The following is a 15,249-nucleotide window of genomic DNA, read 5'->3' as shown; positions in this document are numbered from 1 at the left end:
CTCAGAAATTGGTTCTCTAAACTTTAATTGTAGTTTTAGTGCTAAGAAATCAAAAATATTCGTAAACCAACTAGAAGTAATTAATTTCATAATATATTTATTGAATAACACTATACGTTTAAAGAGTCATTGCCATTAAACTGTTTGTTATCTACATAATAATCAATAACATAGTATCAATAAACTATTTTAGAAGCAGATTAAAGATATCTTACCTTACAGAATAAGCTGTTCAATATTCTTTTCTAATTTGCTTTGTTTTAACTGGACTACATTCCTGCAGACCATTTTCAGTATACCAATACCTATACATAAGTATGTGTGTAGATTATTATTTAGAACATACATAAATAAATATCAACAACACATATATATTTTGCTCTTTGGCATGAGAGGATGCTTGCTCCTGCTCTATGCTTGTTTACAAACCCTTTTTATACATTTGGTGCCTACGCGATGGCAATGATTGAATGAAGAGTGTTGAATGGGGTTAATGTGTGAGTGCTTCATACGTTTGTACGATTTTTCCGCTCGAATTTCTTTTATATTAGCACACATTTTTGCTTTTATTTTGTAATTTTTTATTTACTTTACTATAATATTTCATGTTCTATTTTCCTTCCACATGGCCAACTCAATCAATTTAAAATGTGGGACTTTTTAAGTGTGCTATAATAATCACGCGATGATTTCAATCGATGTAGTTGAAAAGGGAAATGTTTAAAGCATTTCAATGCTTTACCAGAAATATACTTAACTAGAAGACAGGGGTTTCTCTCAATGAAGCGAGTATCGGTATGATGATGGCTTATCAAAGTTTTGAAAATAGATTCAATTGATTGTTCTTCATTACCATTGTCGTTATTGTAACCTGTCTGTTTATATAATTCACAACATTAAATTAATAAAATAAATATTATCAAATACATTTTATATCTAATAAAATCTTTATTTCGTTTCACAGAATATTGATATAACTTGTGAAGACTTTGAACAGTGAAACCTCAAGTGAGTAACAAATATATGCAAACAACTCAATAAGTGCAATAAATCCGCCCACAAAAGCATGCTTGCCACAAAATTGCTTTTAATAGCATACGTATGAAATAGCAGTACACCTACGTTTATTTGAGACCACTGAACAAAAATTAAAATATCAAAATGCCAGCGAGGCTACTAACAACAGGAACTCATAAAATACAACACACTTTTGCCACCCGTAAATCTCCAAATCGGCATAAGGGTAAAAGCAGTGACATGTTAACGTTTTGTGTGAGCAAGCCATCTGCTATTTATGATTGGCTGAGATGGTGTTTACTGCTGACGTGTCTACTGATAGTCCCAGGTGAGTCCTATTTCAAAAAATTTGCAAATATTCAGACCTATTTTATTTCTATGTAACAATTATTGTTTTTAAGACTATATATTATTAAAACCCAAAAATTACTCGATCGATATCGAAACAAAATAATGAAAACCTCTGAATGATATCAGCCGTCCTTTTTAACTTATTGTCCGGTCAATTTGAGATATATAAAGATATGTTGGTTAAATTGTCGGACAATTATATTATAGTTTGAAGGTATGGGGACTTTAGTAAAAATATAAGGCTTTTGGTTCTTTCATTTTTACGAAGGTTATCGTTAGAAAAAAATTATGAAAAGTGTGGCAAAATTTCAAATCATATCTCTAAGACTCCTATCTACATATTTAGATAAAATGAATTACATAAAATTACTGAGTGCCAAAATAACAGTTTCAATTTCCAGTTTCGATGTAGAATAGAACCCAAGAGATCTGACATTTGCTGTATATGTATTTCCTTATATATTTGTATATATGAGCATAGGTGTACTTAACACCATCAAGTGTGTTTTGTATGCTTGCCGATTTTCAAATGCATATTTGTCCGGCTATGCTCTATTGAGACTGCAAACGATAATAATAATAATGCCGTTGTTTTCCACAGCACATTTCCACAATTAATTTTTATTTGCTGAACAGATGCAATTTAATCGTTAAATGAGTATAAAAACTAAGTGTTGCGCAAAAGTATCCAAAAACACGCTCTTGTGTATTCAGTACTTTTGGGTGTAACGGTAATGTAATGAAAATACAACCACAGCGTTTGTCACCAGTTTCAGTTACAATAGTCACGCGACTTTTTACCGAAATAAAATCTATGAAAAACGAACATAGTCATGAAAAAAATCCGATTATTAAAAAAACGTGACTCCAAAAGGGGTGTCAAACTACACTTTGAAATTCGCGATTCATGTTTTTATCTGTATACTCTTCGTACTTTACTTTTTTGTGTCTGACAAATTCAACTTCACAATGAATGTCTCTATTTTTATACCCTGAACAGGGTATATTAAGTTTGTCAAGAAGCTTGTAACACCCAAAAGGAAGCGTCGGAGGCCCTATAAAGTATATATATAAATGATCAGTATATTGAACTGAGTCGATTTAGCCATGTCCGTCTGTCTATCCGTCCTTCCGTCTGTCTGTCTGTATATATACGAAGTAGTCCTAAAGTTTTTAAAATATCGTTTTGAAATTTTGCAGATGTTATTTTCTCTTCAAGAACCTGCTCATTTGTCGGAACTGCCGATATCGGACCACTATATCATACAGCTGCCATACAAACTGAACGATCCGAATCAAAGGCTTGTATGGAAAATTTCCGCATTTTACTACATATCTTCACGAGTTGGTGTGAGTTATTGTTCATAGAAATAATTTAATCTCCGAAAAAATTGTTCAGATCGGTTCACTATAGCATATAGCTGCCATACAAACCGAACGATCGGAATCAATGGCTTATATGGGAAATTTTCGCATTTGACGTGGTATCTTCACGAAATTTGACATGGAATACATGACATGGATCTATTTCCTTTATTAAATAACCTTAATGTTTCTTGCAAACAACCCGGCTAAAAAGAATTAGTAAAATGTTTTCTTTTTTTTTACTTACTTTTTCTTACGCCCTTAGATTTGCTTAAACACATAGTTATCAAAAGAAATGCACCTGTGAAGGGTATATTAACTTCGGTACATCCGAAGTTAATGTTTTTTTGTTTTATTTTATTTTTTTCAACAAAACTTTTTGTTTAAACTGTTTTCACTTTTTTAAATACTTCTTGTATTCTGTAATGATAACCATTACCATCTAACTGACTTGATTTTATAATTAGTGGGAAGTTTAAACCTTCTAAATTTCTTTACTATACTCTTTACTTCTTCTTTCTAATTCTCTTTACTTCGTGTTTTTTCATCCAGCATTTTTTATATAATATTCAAGAGAGGCTTAAATATTTTAAGTGCTATGAAATGTAGCAAAAAATTATACGCCTCTAATTTTCATAGTTGTAAAAGGGTATAAGGTCATTACTTTTACTTGAGCATAGCAAACCAATGAAAGTGTTGATAATCCGAATAATAAGGAGCTCTCTATTATAAAACTCACAATAAGTACTGGATAATTGTGCAAAAATATGGAAGCTATAAAACGCATATTACAAGAAAGAATATTTAGTTGAAAAAATACAATATGATTACAAAAATATCATAAATGGAGAAAAGATGAAAATAAAGCACTGAACAAAGAATCAAATATGAAAGTAAAGAACTGAAGCGCAGCTACCGCCAAAGCGGCAAATAAAACCGACGATTGCGCAGCAATAATAATATTGTCAAAATGCGGCACAAAAAAGAGAAACCAAAAACAAAAACAAATCATAATTTTTTGCGTGATGAAGTCGCGTTCGGTCGGATTAAATGGGATTTTCTTGCAATTATTGCAGTTTTTCTTAGTTATTACTTTTTCACAGCGATGAACTCGCCGGCTTTGTTAGTAGAATATACTTATGTGTACTTGCATTATATATAATACCAAGCGGATACAATCCACTATGTAAGCTCATGAGTATATTTGTCGTGTCTATGCTTTCTTGATATTGTACTACGTGAGCGTAAAACCTTGGCAATAAAAGGAAAAGTAACGTTATTAATACGCGATGGCAAAGTAAATACTCGCGCTCTGTTACTAGAATTGTTTAGGATGAATTTATTTTGATAGTAAATAGCAATAATACGAGTAAGTGGAAAAATATTATTTTTTGTCGCCAAATTATTGTTTTTCTCCTAAAGATTTCTCATCATGAATAAATGGAAGCATTTTACATTTATAAAAACAATAATTCTTCAAAGAGAACACGTTTTATGACGCCGACTTATACAAATTTATATATAGTAAATTCCATTAGTACTTCTCAAAGAATATATATGTTTATTCATTAATCTATAATATTGAATTTTGTTATATAATTTACACTATATCTTTTAACGGTCTCAGTGCACTATTTTGCTACTTATATAATTAAGAAATTAAAATAAACGTAGGCACACCCGGAATCTGCATTTATATTAATTAATATATTATTTTTTTCGTTTACTCATGTAATTTCATACAAAAGGTAACTCACACCACTCTCCATAGTGTACAATGCCATGGCCAGGTGCCAATAATTTGTAATACTCACCCGCATTAAGTCTAATATTAATTGATTTTCTTAATCTTCCATCTTTATTTAACCTGAGAATCAAAGACGAAACCCAACACAAATGTCTAAACAAGCTGTCACTTTCATAAATGACAAAAGCGCCAGCACCTGCTTGATAAATGCGGCTTTGATTCATACAAACACGCACACACACACATTCAATTCACATATGCAATAAACCGACAAGCATATAAATGTACAAGGTGTGCACGCTTAAGAAAAATATTTACTTACACACATTCATACATAAATATGTATATATATATACGATACTTGGATGTGTGTTCTTATTAGAAAGCGCACAATTGTTTGTACATATGCGCATACAAATCTGGCTTGGGGGTGCACATAAATTATGTTTGGACAATTAATTAAAAGTGAAAACCACTAGCAAAGCACCAACCACTGCTAGTGGCAGAGGGCGGGGAAACGCACGACGAGGTGTAAATAGAAGTTGTAACAAAAACGTAGCCAAATCGCTTCGAAAACACACACAAAAGCACCACTTATGATTTACATAAGTGCAATAAGTATTTGTGAATGTGCGAATTCAGCTGAAGCTGAGTGTGTGCCTGTGAACCGCCCAACAACGTTCGATCAGCATTAAAACACTCTTACGCTCTTACCTTTGTTACGTGCTTACTTGATAAATGGAGCTTTCGGTTGGCAAAGACACTCACGCACACGGCCACCCAACACGGACGCTTTGTTCTTGTGCACTACATACACACACACACACACACACATACATACATACATGCAATAGAATCTCCGCACGGCCACACTGAGGTGTTTAGAAAATTAATCCCTACCGCTAAAAGTCCTCTGCACGATTCTACTTTGCACCATAGTTTCGCTCGATCCTCGCACGCAAAAACAATTACATTCAAGTCAACAACGCAAGCAAAAACAACAATGCGGAATTAACAAAAGCTACAACGAAATTTTACGTTTGCTCGCCTTTTACATATTTGCTGCTGCACACACACGCACTCTTATGGGCATATGTATTAAACATACATATGCATAAGCACACTTGAGAGTACAAATAACAATTTAATAAATTTTGCGAAATTCGTATTCTTCCACTATCACACCAAACAAAGGTGTGCAAATAACAGCAAAAGCGAGCACACAAACTCCACCAGTATTTCCACCTACTTGTGCATATGTATGTGTGTGTGTGTAACATGTGCCTTTACATACCGCAATACATACTTACATATATATCAGGTGTTCAAATCGCCTCCACTGAACACACAAACAACACACACACATGTCGAGGCATATACGTTAATTTTATGAAGCGTATTTGTTGTTGTTCTTGTTGTTTTTGTTGCCTGCAAACGAAATTGAAATCTCATAATCAGCATTTCTGGGCAACCGTAAAGTCAAATGAATTGCTGCTGATTATTGCATTTTATTACAAGTACACTGTTGCTGACTTTGATTTTCAAATCACAAGCGCACTTATTAAATGTGAATGTGCTCTCATACTCATACACACATATTTACATATTGCTAGTTAGGTGAGTGTGTGCGTACATATATATGTATGTACATTATATATATGAATATATGCACTTAATAATATTAGAATGCCGGTGTGTTGGAGTATCTGTGTAAACACACATTCCCTTTGCGTGCCAATAATTCGATTTTACGTTTATGTTCCGACATTGTGTTTTTGTGTTTTGTGTACGTGGCAGCTTTATTGAAATTTGATTTAAGTTTTGAGTGTGAAGTATCTATACGGGTAGTACGCGAGCCGAAGTTAACACATAAGCAGATAGGGATTGACGAGTATAATACACAAACGTACCTTCATGAATATAGACATCTATGTATAACAGATTCGTATTTACATGAGGAGGAGCAGAAAATTCGAGCTTGTCAATTTCGAACTGGTTTTTTAGCAGCTAGAACTTGATCAGTTCAATTTACCATAACTCTCTCTGCAGTAGGGACTTCTTAATGCAGAATGTCACTTCTAGTACCTGTTATAGTGATTATGATAAATGGTATTTTTTTCGACATATTGTTTTCAAGACGAAATCAGTCGCATATAATTGAAATTTATAGCCAAATATTTTAGCTATAAAAAGCGTTTGACATTATATTGAAACAATGAAGCATCTTCTGTGCACCTGCCCTTTATTGTCAAGGCAACGACTTCGCTACTTGGGGGCCTTACAATATGAGATTCTGGAAGAGGTATCGAAAGGCCACAAAAACTTTTAAAATTCGCGTCAAGCGCAGGCATCCTAAAGGATGACTACTCCTCGTGGACAACATGACGGCACTCCATAAGGTATCGCAAAGTACCTAAATAGGTCGATATGTGCCGTATTGGCCTACCACTATAACCTAACCTAAAATGATTTCGGGCAAGTGCGACAGTCTGGCTCGAATAATTTTGCAGCCTATAAGCCCAATTTTCGATCATTTTTTGCAGCTAAAGGGAGCGTATGTCAATAAACGTTGTTCGGGAGTAAGTCTGGTATACTAAATTGAGCGACCAAAATCAAGAAATACCTATCCAAAAGACCAACTTTGACAATAATATTGCCTCATTGAAAACCGCACGTCAAAAAAGTAAACACTCTTATGAGCTTTACTACTCCGATAACAAAGTTCATCAAAAATGTGTATTCAAGTAGATAAATAATGTAGTATATTTAATAATAATCTTGATTAACTTTCATAAGTTGTACAACTTTTGATTTAATTTTCAATTTCGAACTCACTTCATTTTGCAATTCGAAATTTGCTTTTACCGAATATTCCGCCGAGAAATAGAAAACATAATTAAATCTAATGAATCGATTTCTTAATATAATATGATTTCACTTCTGGGTCAAAGGCACGAATTTGAGCTTTTGGTAGATGTTATTACATGTTAAATTGTATTGTAAATTCGAATTGATTTTATTGAATCCCGTTATTCTATGCACAATGCGTGCAATCAGTTTTTTGATAATTGCTTAAATTAGTTAAGGCCCTTTAAAAGCTCCAATGCAGACAAATGTAATATATGCATCAATATATTTACGTACATATGTATGTATATTTGTATTTTATTCAAAACGTATATAGTCAAATGTACGTTTATATTAATAGATAGATTTATGCAGGCATAAAATCGCCATGAATTCGATATTATTCATAAATGAATTTCATAATTATAAATAATTTATTGCCATGAGAAGCGAACCAACATACACTCGCACACACGAATTCAATCGTTTTGCCGACATTTAATTTATGATTTTTTCATTTGCTTGATTTAGTAATCATAAGCTGGCAAATTATTATTTGCCGTTGACAACTTAGTTCGCTGTCGCCGAACCATGAATATATGTAGATGTGCTCTGCAATTGTACTGTAATTAGTATTTAATTTATTACAACAATAATTTCCTATTACTAGTTTATTTTGTTGAAATCGAAAATTGAAAACAAAAACAACTTTTGAGCAGTTTTCAATGTAATCAGATTTTACGAACATGAGGGCATTCAAAATGTTTGACAGAATAATTGCATTAATAAGGTTGTTGCCGAGGGTTATGTGGCCAGTGTTAGTATATTTAAATTCTGGGTTTTCACATATACTTTTTATGTTATTGAGAGTCAGATAACGGGAGCGCTTTTCAAATAAAGCGATTTTTCGTACAAAATGCTCACCCTCGTAGTCGTCATGATATCGTGGTATTCCTTGAACTCAATTTCCTTTTATCCTTAGCTGTGAGATGTTTTTTGAAACATGTTAAGCTTTCATATATTTAGGAAATACTACAATTATTGCGCAAAAATAAACCGTACCAATATACCGTAATATTTTATTTTCCTAATATTCCATAACGTCCAGGCGGATGTTATTTGTCATGTGGTCAGGACTTCGACCCTACTTGTTATATACAGACAATATGTTTGTATATAATTTTCACTGGAAATCACAGCATAGCACATGCTTAGAGCCTCTACCATGGCGGTGTATTATTTTCATCTCAATCAGCTTGCCCCCCTTACATAATCTGACAGATTCCGAACACGAGCTAACAACAATAACGACGAAGTCCATTGACATGACTTTATTAAATGCTTATATCCTTATCAATTTCAATTGATTTTGCGCTAAAAGAAATCCTATCGGCTGGGGATAATACGTAATCGCACATTCCACTCAGACGGTGGTCGAAACAACGCGGATTATGTGCTTATATACCAACACACAGGCGCATGTGTGTGCTTACAGAGAACGTGTTTGTAGGTGTATGTGTGTGAAGTATATTAGATGACTTCGAACAACAGACTACTATTTCTTACTGCGACTGAGGCAGTGGTGAGGACATGACCGCAGTAAAGGAAGTGTAACTATTAGTCAGAAATTTGTGGAGATATGTGAAATTTGATTGAGACGTGCCGAGATTTCACTGAATTATTTAATAGACGCAGACCACTTGTAGATGCGCATATGTGTGTATGTATGTGAGTAATACTAGTAATGAATAAACGAAAAAGAGAAAATCATACGCATGAATTGTGGCATTTGAAACCATAAAAATTCGGCAAAATCTAGACTCTTTAAACTCCTGTCCGACTAAGTCTGACTCTGATATCATACACTAACTCACAAAGCTGCATCGCTATTGTCTCTCTTCAAATTCTTTTTTCGAATATTAAATATACAAATAGTTAATCCTTTAATTAAATATAAGAATTGAGCTTTAGAAACAAAAGACAAGAGAAAATAACAATAAATAATCACGTAAATAGTATCTCTTTTCAGCTCTTACAAGCCTGAGCCTCAAGTATTGTTTTCTTTAATTTTGCTGCTGACGTTCTTCGCAACAATTATTCTTGTATCGACAAACAAAACTGTCTCGACTTGTCTTATCTATGGTTTAGACACATGTGCAAAGTCTGTAATTGACATACATACACAAAAGTTCACACAAATATGTACGAGTATATACTATATGTTTCGTGGCTAGCTGTGTCTCTAATAAAACAAAGTTCTATACTCAATCAAAATTTAAACATTCGTTGTAAGCACATACAAGCCCTGTGGATTGGTTAATCGCTTGGTTAGTCTTAAGTGTTGCTTGGTCCACAGAATGAAAAGCGCGTGCAAGGATTTCAATACATATAGAAGCATACATATATGTATGTATGTCTATGTTATCCACGCAGCATTTTGCTATTAACTATATAAGATCTGTGCGTGTGTTTGTTTGTTGTCTCCTTACGGGTGCAAGGATTTGATAGACAAATAACAACAAAACTGACGTAATCAAACTGCTTTAGGAGGCAATTGCTTGTTTTCACTTGCGCTGCCTCTTGGCTATTTACTGCCCAACTGTGGGTGGACAATAATCAGACATCGGATTTGGCGCGGCGTTGGGTGTATAATGTTAACAACGAAAACAGTCCCCTAAAGCCTACAAATCTGTTGTTGTGTACTTCACAGCAATTAATATCGGGTTGTCAAAGGCATCGACGAAAGTGGCGGCGAAGTTGGTCGTAACGAGCCGTAACAGGAACTGCGTGTAATCCGTCAGAAATTTGAGCCTAAACACATGCATACATATGTACATCGTTAAATTAAATATCTATTACATAATATCTCATACAACATGAATAGTATATATTTATGTACAGTTAGAATCTTGTTCTGAAATAGTTGGAAGGCATTTCTGTGTGTATATATATAGCGTGGAGTCACAAAATATAGCCGTTTAAATTTTGAAATATTAAATTTAGTTTGGATATTGGTTGGATTCACAATTTCTCTCTTCGATATATTCTGTACTAGCTTGAATGTGAGAAAAACAAATTCAGTTGAATTCAAAACAGGAGATATTGGATATCTCATTAAAATGTATTGACACTAATATTTTATTTATATTATGTCTATAATTTTTATAACAGTTTCTGGTTCCATTCACAACAATTTTCTACTCTTAAAAGCAATTTCATTTACGAGTTTGATATTAAAATAAAAAGTTCAGTAACTATACTATAGATTGGTAATAGTACACAAATAAAGAATAAAATCTGGATTTAGTTGTATGATAAATAAATTCATAAACCGAAAATTAGAATATTGCCACCGACTAATATGTTTGTTCGCACTCAATGCACCGTCATGATAATTATAATAAATGAAAATTTGTAGCTCCCGGAAATCAGTGATTCATCAAGAGATAGAGATAATTTGCATAGCGGCGAATGTGATGTGAAACAAATGTTCGTCTCACCAAATATGATTTCAATGTGTATACTGACCTCATTCGCAGTGTGAATTTCAAACGAATTTCATAATTCCAAACCATATGTGCACCGAAACGGAAATTGGATGCTGCACAAAATTCGCATTTGCAATCAACCGAAATATATTATATACCTACCGATGTGCATATGCACACACTACCTACTTTGCACGCCGTAAAATCATATCAAGATCTGAATTTTTGACATGAAAATATAAACAATACCGCGGGCGGAATGTAATATCGAAAGGTTGCGGCCAAATATTTGTCATATGATCAAAAATAGTATGCGCTGTCGCCTATTTTCCTTTCAGTTCATTCTAGCATGAAATTAGTTTGAAAATTAGTGCTATCAAAGAAGGCTTGGCGTGCTTTTTTCAAAAACCCTGAAGGACAACGAACGCAGTGAATTGGTTAACGGCTGCAAATAGAAAGTTAATTAACACATTCAAATGAATTCTACCATCTAATAAAGAAGCACCTATTGATCTATGAATCATATGATACTTTATAAAATGCTACAATAATTACAATTGACTGTGAAATTTTTCGAAATACATTGTGTTACTGTTAATTATATCAAAAAGTGAACTAATTGAATTAGATATTATAAATGAGTGGGTTATGTACTCAATACATTTGACAGTAGTTAAATATGTGCATTTCTAAGCTAAATATTCGCCTTTTAAGCACCTCTGCTTGAAAACTCCCTACTTTCTAACGAGTAATTAAAAGTAGAACAAATAATTTTATGTAATTAAGCGGCAGATTTTAAACACTTCATCGATACGATGTTTTGAAAAAAATATCCCACATTCACAGTAGTCCAACAAACGATTCCTTTTCGCAACCCAGTGCGCCTTATTGTCCTTCTTAAGAAATTATATAGTTTACAATTTAATTAAAAGTCTCAGAATGCCTTCACCACTCTTCGGTGTATATTCAACACACACACAAATTGTTTTTCCAATTTATTTATTCTGCTGTCAATAAGCGGCGGCATTTTTTATTAAATCGCTTTTATTACCTCCCCATTGAGGCGAAATTAAATTAAATGAAAAAAAAACACAGTTTTCACTTGATTTACTCGTCAAGAAATAAATCAATGCCGTCAATCTAATATTTGCTTCGCTCTTCGCTTTCCTCCTTACCTCCTTTCCTCCTTCCCTTGCTTCTCCGACTGTAATGCGCAAAGTTTATTTTTAATTTATCCAAGTAAATCAGTGAAATTTTTACACTTCCGCTACATTACCTGCGATTGCCTAGAAGGTGGAAAAGGGAGCGAAACCGAAAAGTTCTGTAATGCCTCCACAAACTCATACACACACATACACAGAGAGAAAGGAGAGGTGCACACGTACACACTCGCGTGGCGAAGGCAGTTTAGACCATTAGTCAGCAGTGCGACAGCCAGCGGCCAGTAATAACAACATTTTAGCGACGTCAGTGAAATGTTGTGACACAAATTTTCAGCTGTCACTCGGGCGTCGTGCGGACGTGTTTACTTTGTTCTTGTTTTTATTTATTTTCGTTTTTTGTCGGTCATAAAAAATATTGTTTTTTTTCGCCTGCGCGATGCTTTCGATAATTTTCGAATTTCCATTACATTAGTAAAACAAGCAAATTTTCCCGCTTTCACTGCGGGTTGGCATTGGCTGCGAAAAAAAACTTTTTTATATACGACAACAACAAACAAATTTGTCGTAGGCGAGAAAGTGGAACTCAAATGTGTTTTCTTGTTTTCACTTGACCCATAGAACGCACAGCGTTCCCCCCAACCGGGGTTTGTATTAATAGGCACGTCCTTCACTCGCTGGATAGCGCATGCAAATGGAGGTAGTGTAAGTGTAAAATGGTAGTGTCTAGAAAACGCCACGCCAGTACGGAAACTTTTCTAATTCCAATGCGCTTACACAAACAAATTTTATTAGAACGAAAAATATCACTTTGTTTTACTTTTGAAATTTTTGTTTGTTTTTGCAACATTTTATTTGTGTGTTTTCAATTTGCATGCTGGCCACCGGGGCGGTAAAAGGTCAGATTGGTGTGAATCAACCAATGTTTTGTGAGCTCAGTGTTGTTTTTTTCTATTTTTTTCGTGAGTTTTTACTTTTTCCAGTTTGGCTTGTTTTATTATTGTGCGCAACGGCGGTTGGTACTCCCATTATTAGCAGTAATCCCTCTTCACTTCACCCCCTCTTCGCAGCTGGTTTTGTCGTATTATTGTATTGACTTTTGTTGTTGGCATTCAAGTTTCCTCTTCATTTACTGGCAAGCTTGTTGGGCTGACCAAAGGTGCTTTGTTGATAAAAAATCACGGATAGTAGAAAATATATATTCAAAAAATAGAAAAAATATATAGTTGCTACAAATTGGAAATAAATTTTTTATGCAAGGTACTGCACCAACATTAAGGGTGGTTCCGAAGCAAATAACCGTTTTATTGAGGATATGATAGGCACAAACATTTAACGGTAGTAAAAATAATTACTCGACTTGAACTGAAACGCCGAGACCGAAAAGCGAAATTCTTTTTGCGATTCCTTCAACGCGTTCAATTAATGGCAGCCTCGGGGCCTTGCGCCCACTCCAACTACCGCATTTTACTCACAACTCACACTCGGAATTTCACGCTTATCTAATGCAAATTTTTTGCATATTTGATCAGTTCGTGGCACAGTCTCACACTCTCATTGGCTATAAATTTCGAACCAGCCGAAATATTTAAGCAGAATGCCACTTACTCGTACATCCCCCCATTGGCCCAACCACTGCTCGGCACAACACAGATTTTTGCTATCGAATCGATTGTGAACATTTGTTGAAGCATAGCAAATTAAAATTCCACTTTGACGTTAGGAAATTCAATTACACTCATTTTTTTCCTATGCCTCCTCGCACGGGTGTCTTCCGCTGCAGCATTTTTTCTGCTTTCCAGCACAAAAATACTCACACTTCCGTTGTGTCTTCTGGTGCTGGCAATTTATGTGTCCTCGAAAATGGCGCGAATTTGTCAATGCACTGCGAATCAGCGACGATTCTAGTGTCGACTGTTGTAATATACTGAGAATGAATTGAAATAGAAATGTTTGCGATGTAGATTGCGCCAGATATTGGAAGGCACGACACAATTTTTGGCAAAGCAATAAATTCCTGTTTTCAATTTAACGACATTAACACTTCGGGTGATATTCGCCAGCATTAGCGCCTCCATTTAATTTATATGCAATACAAGTAATCTAGAATTTTATACTTTTTTGTTACAAATAATTAAGTATTTATTGTGTCTTCTTTCGCTTCGTCACCAAACATCTTCCTCTTCACCACTCACAACACAGTTACTGCACTTACTTACTTAGGCAACCACTAAGTATATATACATATATGACTTGTTTGTCACCTTCATAACGGAAATTTTTCTTTTATATTTTCGAAGCACTTTACTCTAATGCAGTCCGTAAAAATAAGAACGCAATCAAAAAAGTACAAAAGCTGCTGCATAAAACTGACGCAAGAAAAAAGTCACAAACTAAACAAAAACATATGTGGTTTAAGGAAAAATGCATACATGTCATAATACTAAATACAACATTCATCCCTGGAACACGCGTCTCCATGCGAAATATACGCTAAATTTCTCAAAGTATGACGTTGAGAAAGTGTTGTGCTCGCCTGCCAACTGGGCGTATACGTAACGTTATTGCTCTGGTGCGACGCATGAAGAGTGCACTTCGGCGTGCACTTAAGCGCCACATTTGCCACAAAATACGCACTATAAAGTAAAAGCGGGTTACAAACCAAGAAAAAAAAACGAAGCCGCAAAGTAGCGAAGAACTAAAACACAAAATAAAGTAAATAAAACCTTAGGAGGAAAGTAAAAAATACTTTTCATTTCTCCTCCATATTTTTGCGGATTTATTTTCTCTCTCTGCGCAATATTTGTTGTCATTTCCATATGCATATATATTTCATACGTAATTGCGTGGCCGTCGGGGCTAAGTGTCTTGAGTGAATGAATAGTGCTCTGCTGGTCCTGGGTTCAGATTTTAACGAATCAATGCCTTAAATTAAAATGAAATGAAAAAATTTAAAAATATTTTTAAAATGAAAGTTCTTCGCATTAAATAAATCACTCTGAAACCTTGTATTTGTTGGTTGAAAATAAAACCATAACTAGTTGGGGAAATTCAGCCAATCTACTAACTTAATTCTAGATGGTACATACACGTACATATATATGCAAGCTGCAAGCATGACTGATATCTGGTAATATATTTTCTTGCTGTACTTTGGCACAGATACATACATATATATTTGAGCATGTTGAGCAATTGTAAGACGAGTGCAATTGTTGGTGTTGTCAGTGAAAGCAGGCATTGTGAGCGCAACCTTCGCATTTAAGTGATTTCA

At 34.4% G+C, this 15,249-nt stretch overlaps 1 protein-coding gene across 1 annotated transcript in view; it reads left to right on the top strand.

The window, feature by feature from the left end:
* Positions 1–1,160: 1,160 nt before the first annotated feature.
* Positions 1,161–15,249, top strand: part of Cadm2_1 (uncharacterized) — a 56,293-nt gene continuing 42,204 nt past the window's right edge. Inside the window, exon 1 of the mRNA XM_029039704.2 lies at positions 1,161–1,345. Within this exon, the coding sequence (XP_028895537.2) occupies positions 1,162–1,345 (184 nt within the window). The 5' untranslated portion in view covers position 1,161. The remainder of the gene's footprint in view (positions 1,346–15,249) is intronic.

Source organism: Zeugodacus cucurbitae, chromosome 3 (genome assembly GCF_028554725.1).
Source record: "Zeugodacus cucurbitae isolate PBARC_wt_2022May chromosome 3, idZeuCucr1.2, whole genome shotgun sequence".
NCBI classification, from domain to species: Eukaryota; Metazoa; Arthropoda; class Insecta; order Diptera; family Tephritidae; genus Zeugodacus; species Zeugodacus cucurbitae.
Note: the sequence above shows the minus strand (reverse complement) of the source record. Positions and strands in the feature narration are given on the sequence as shown.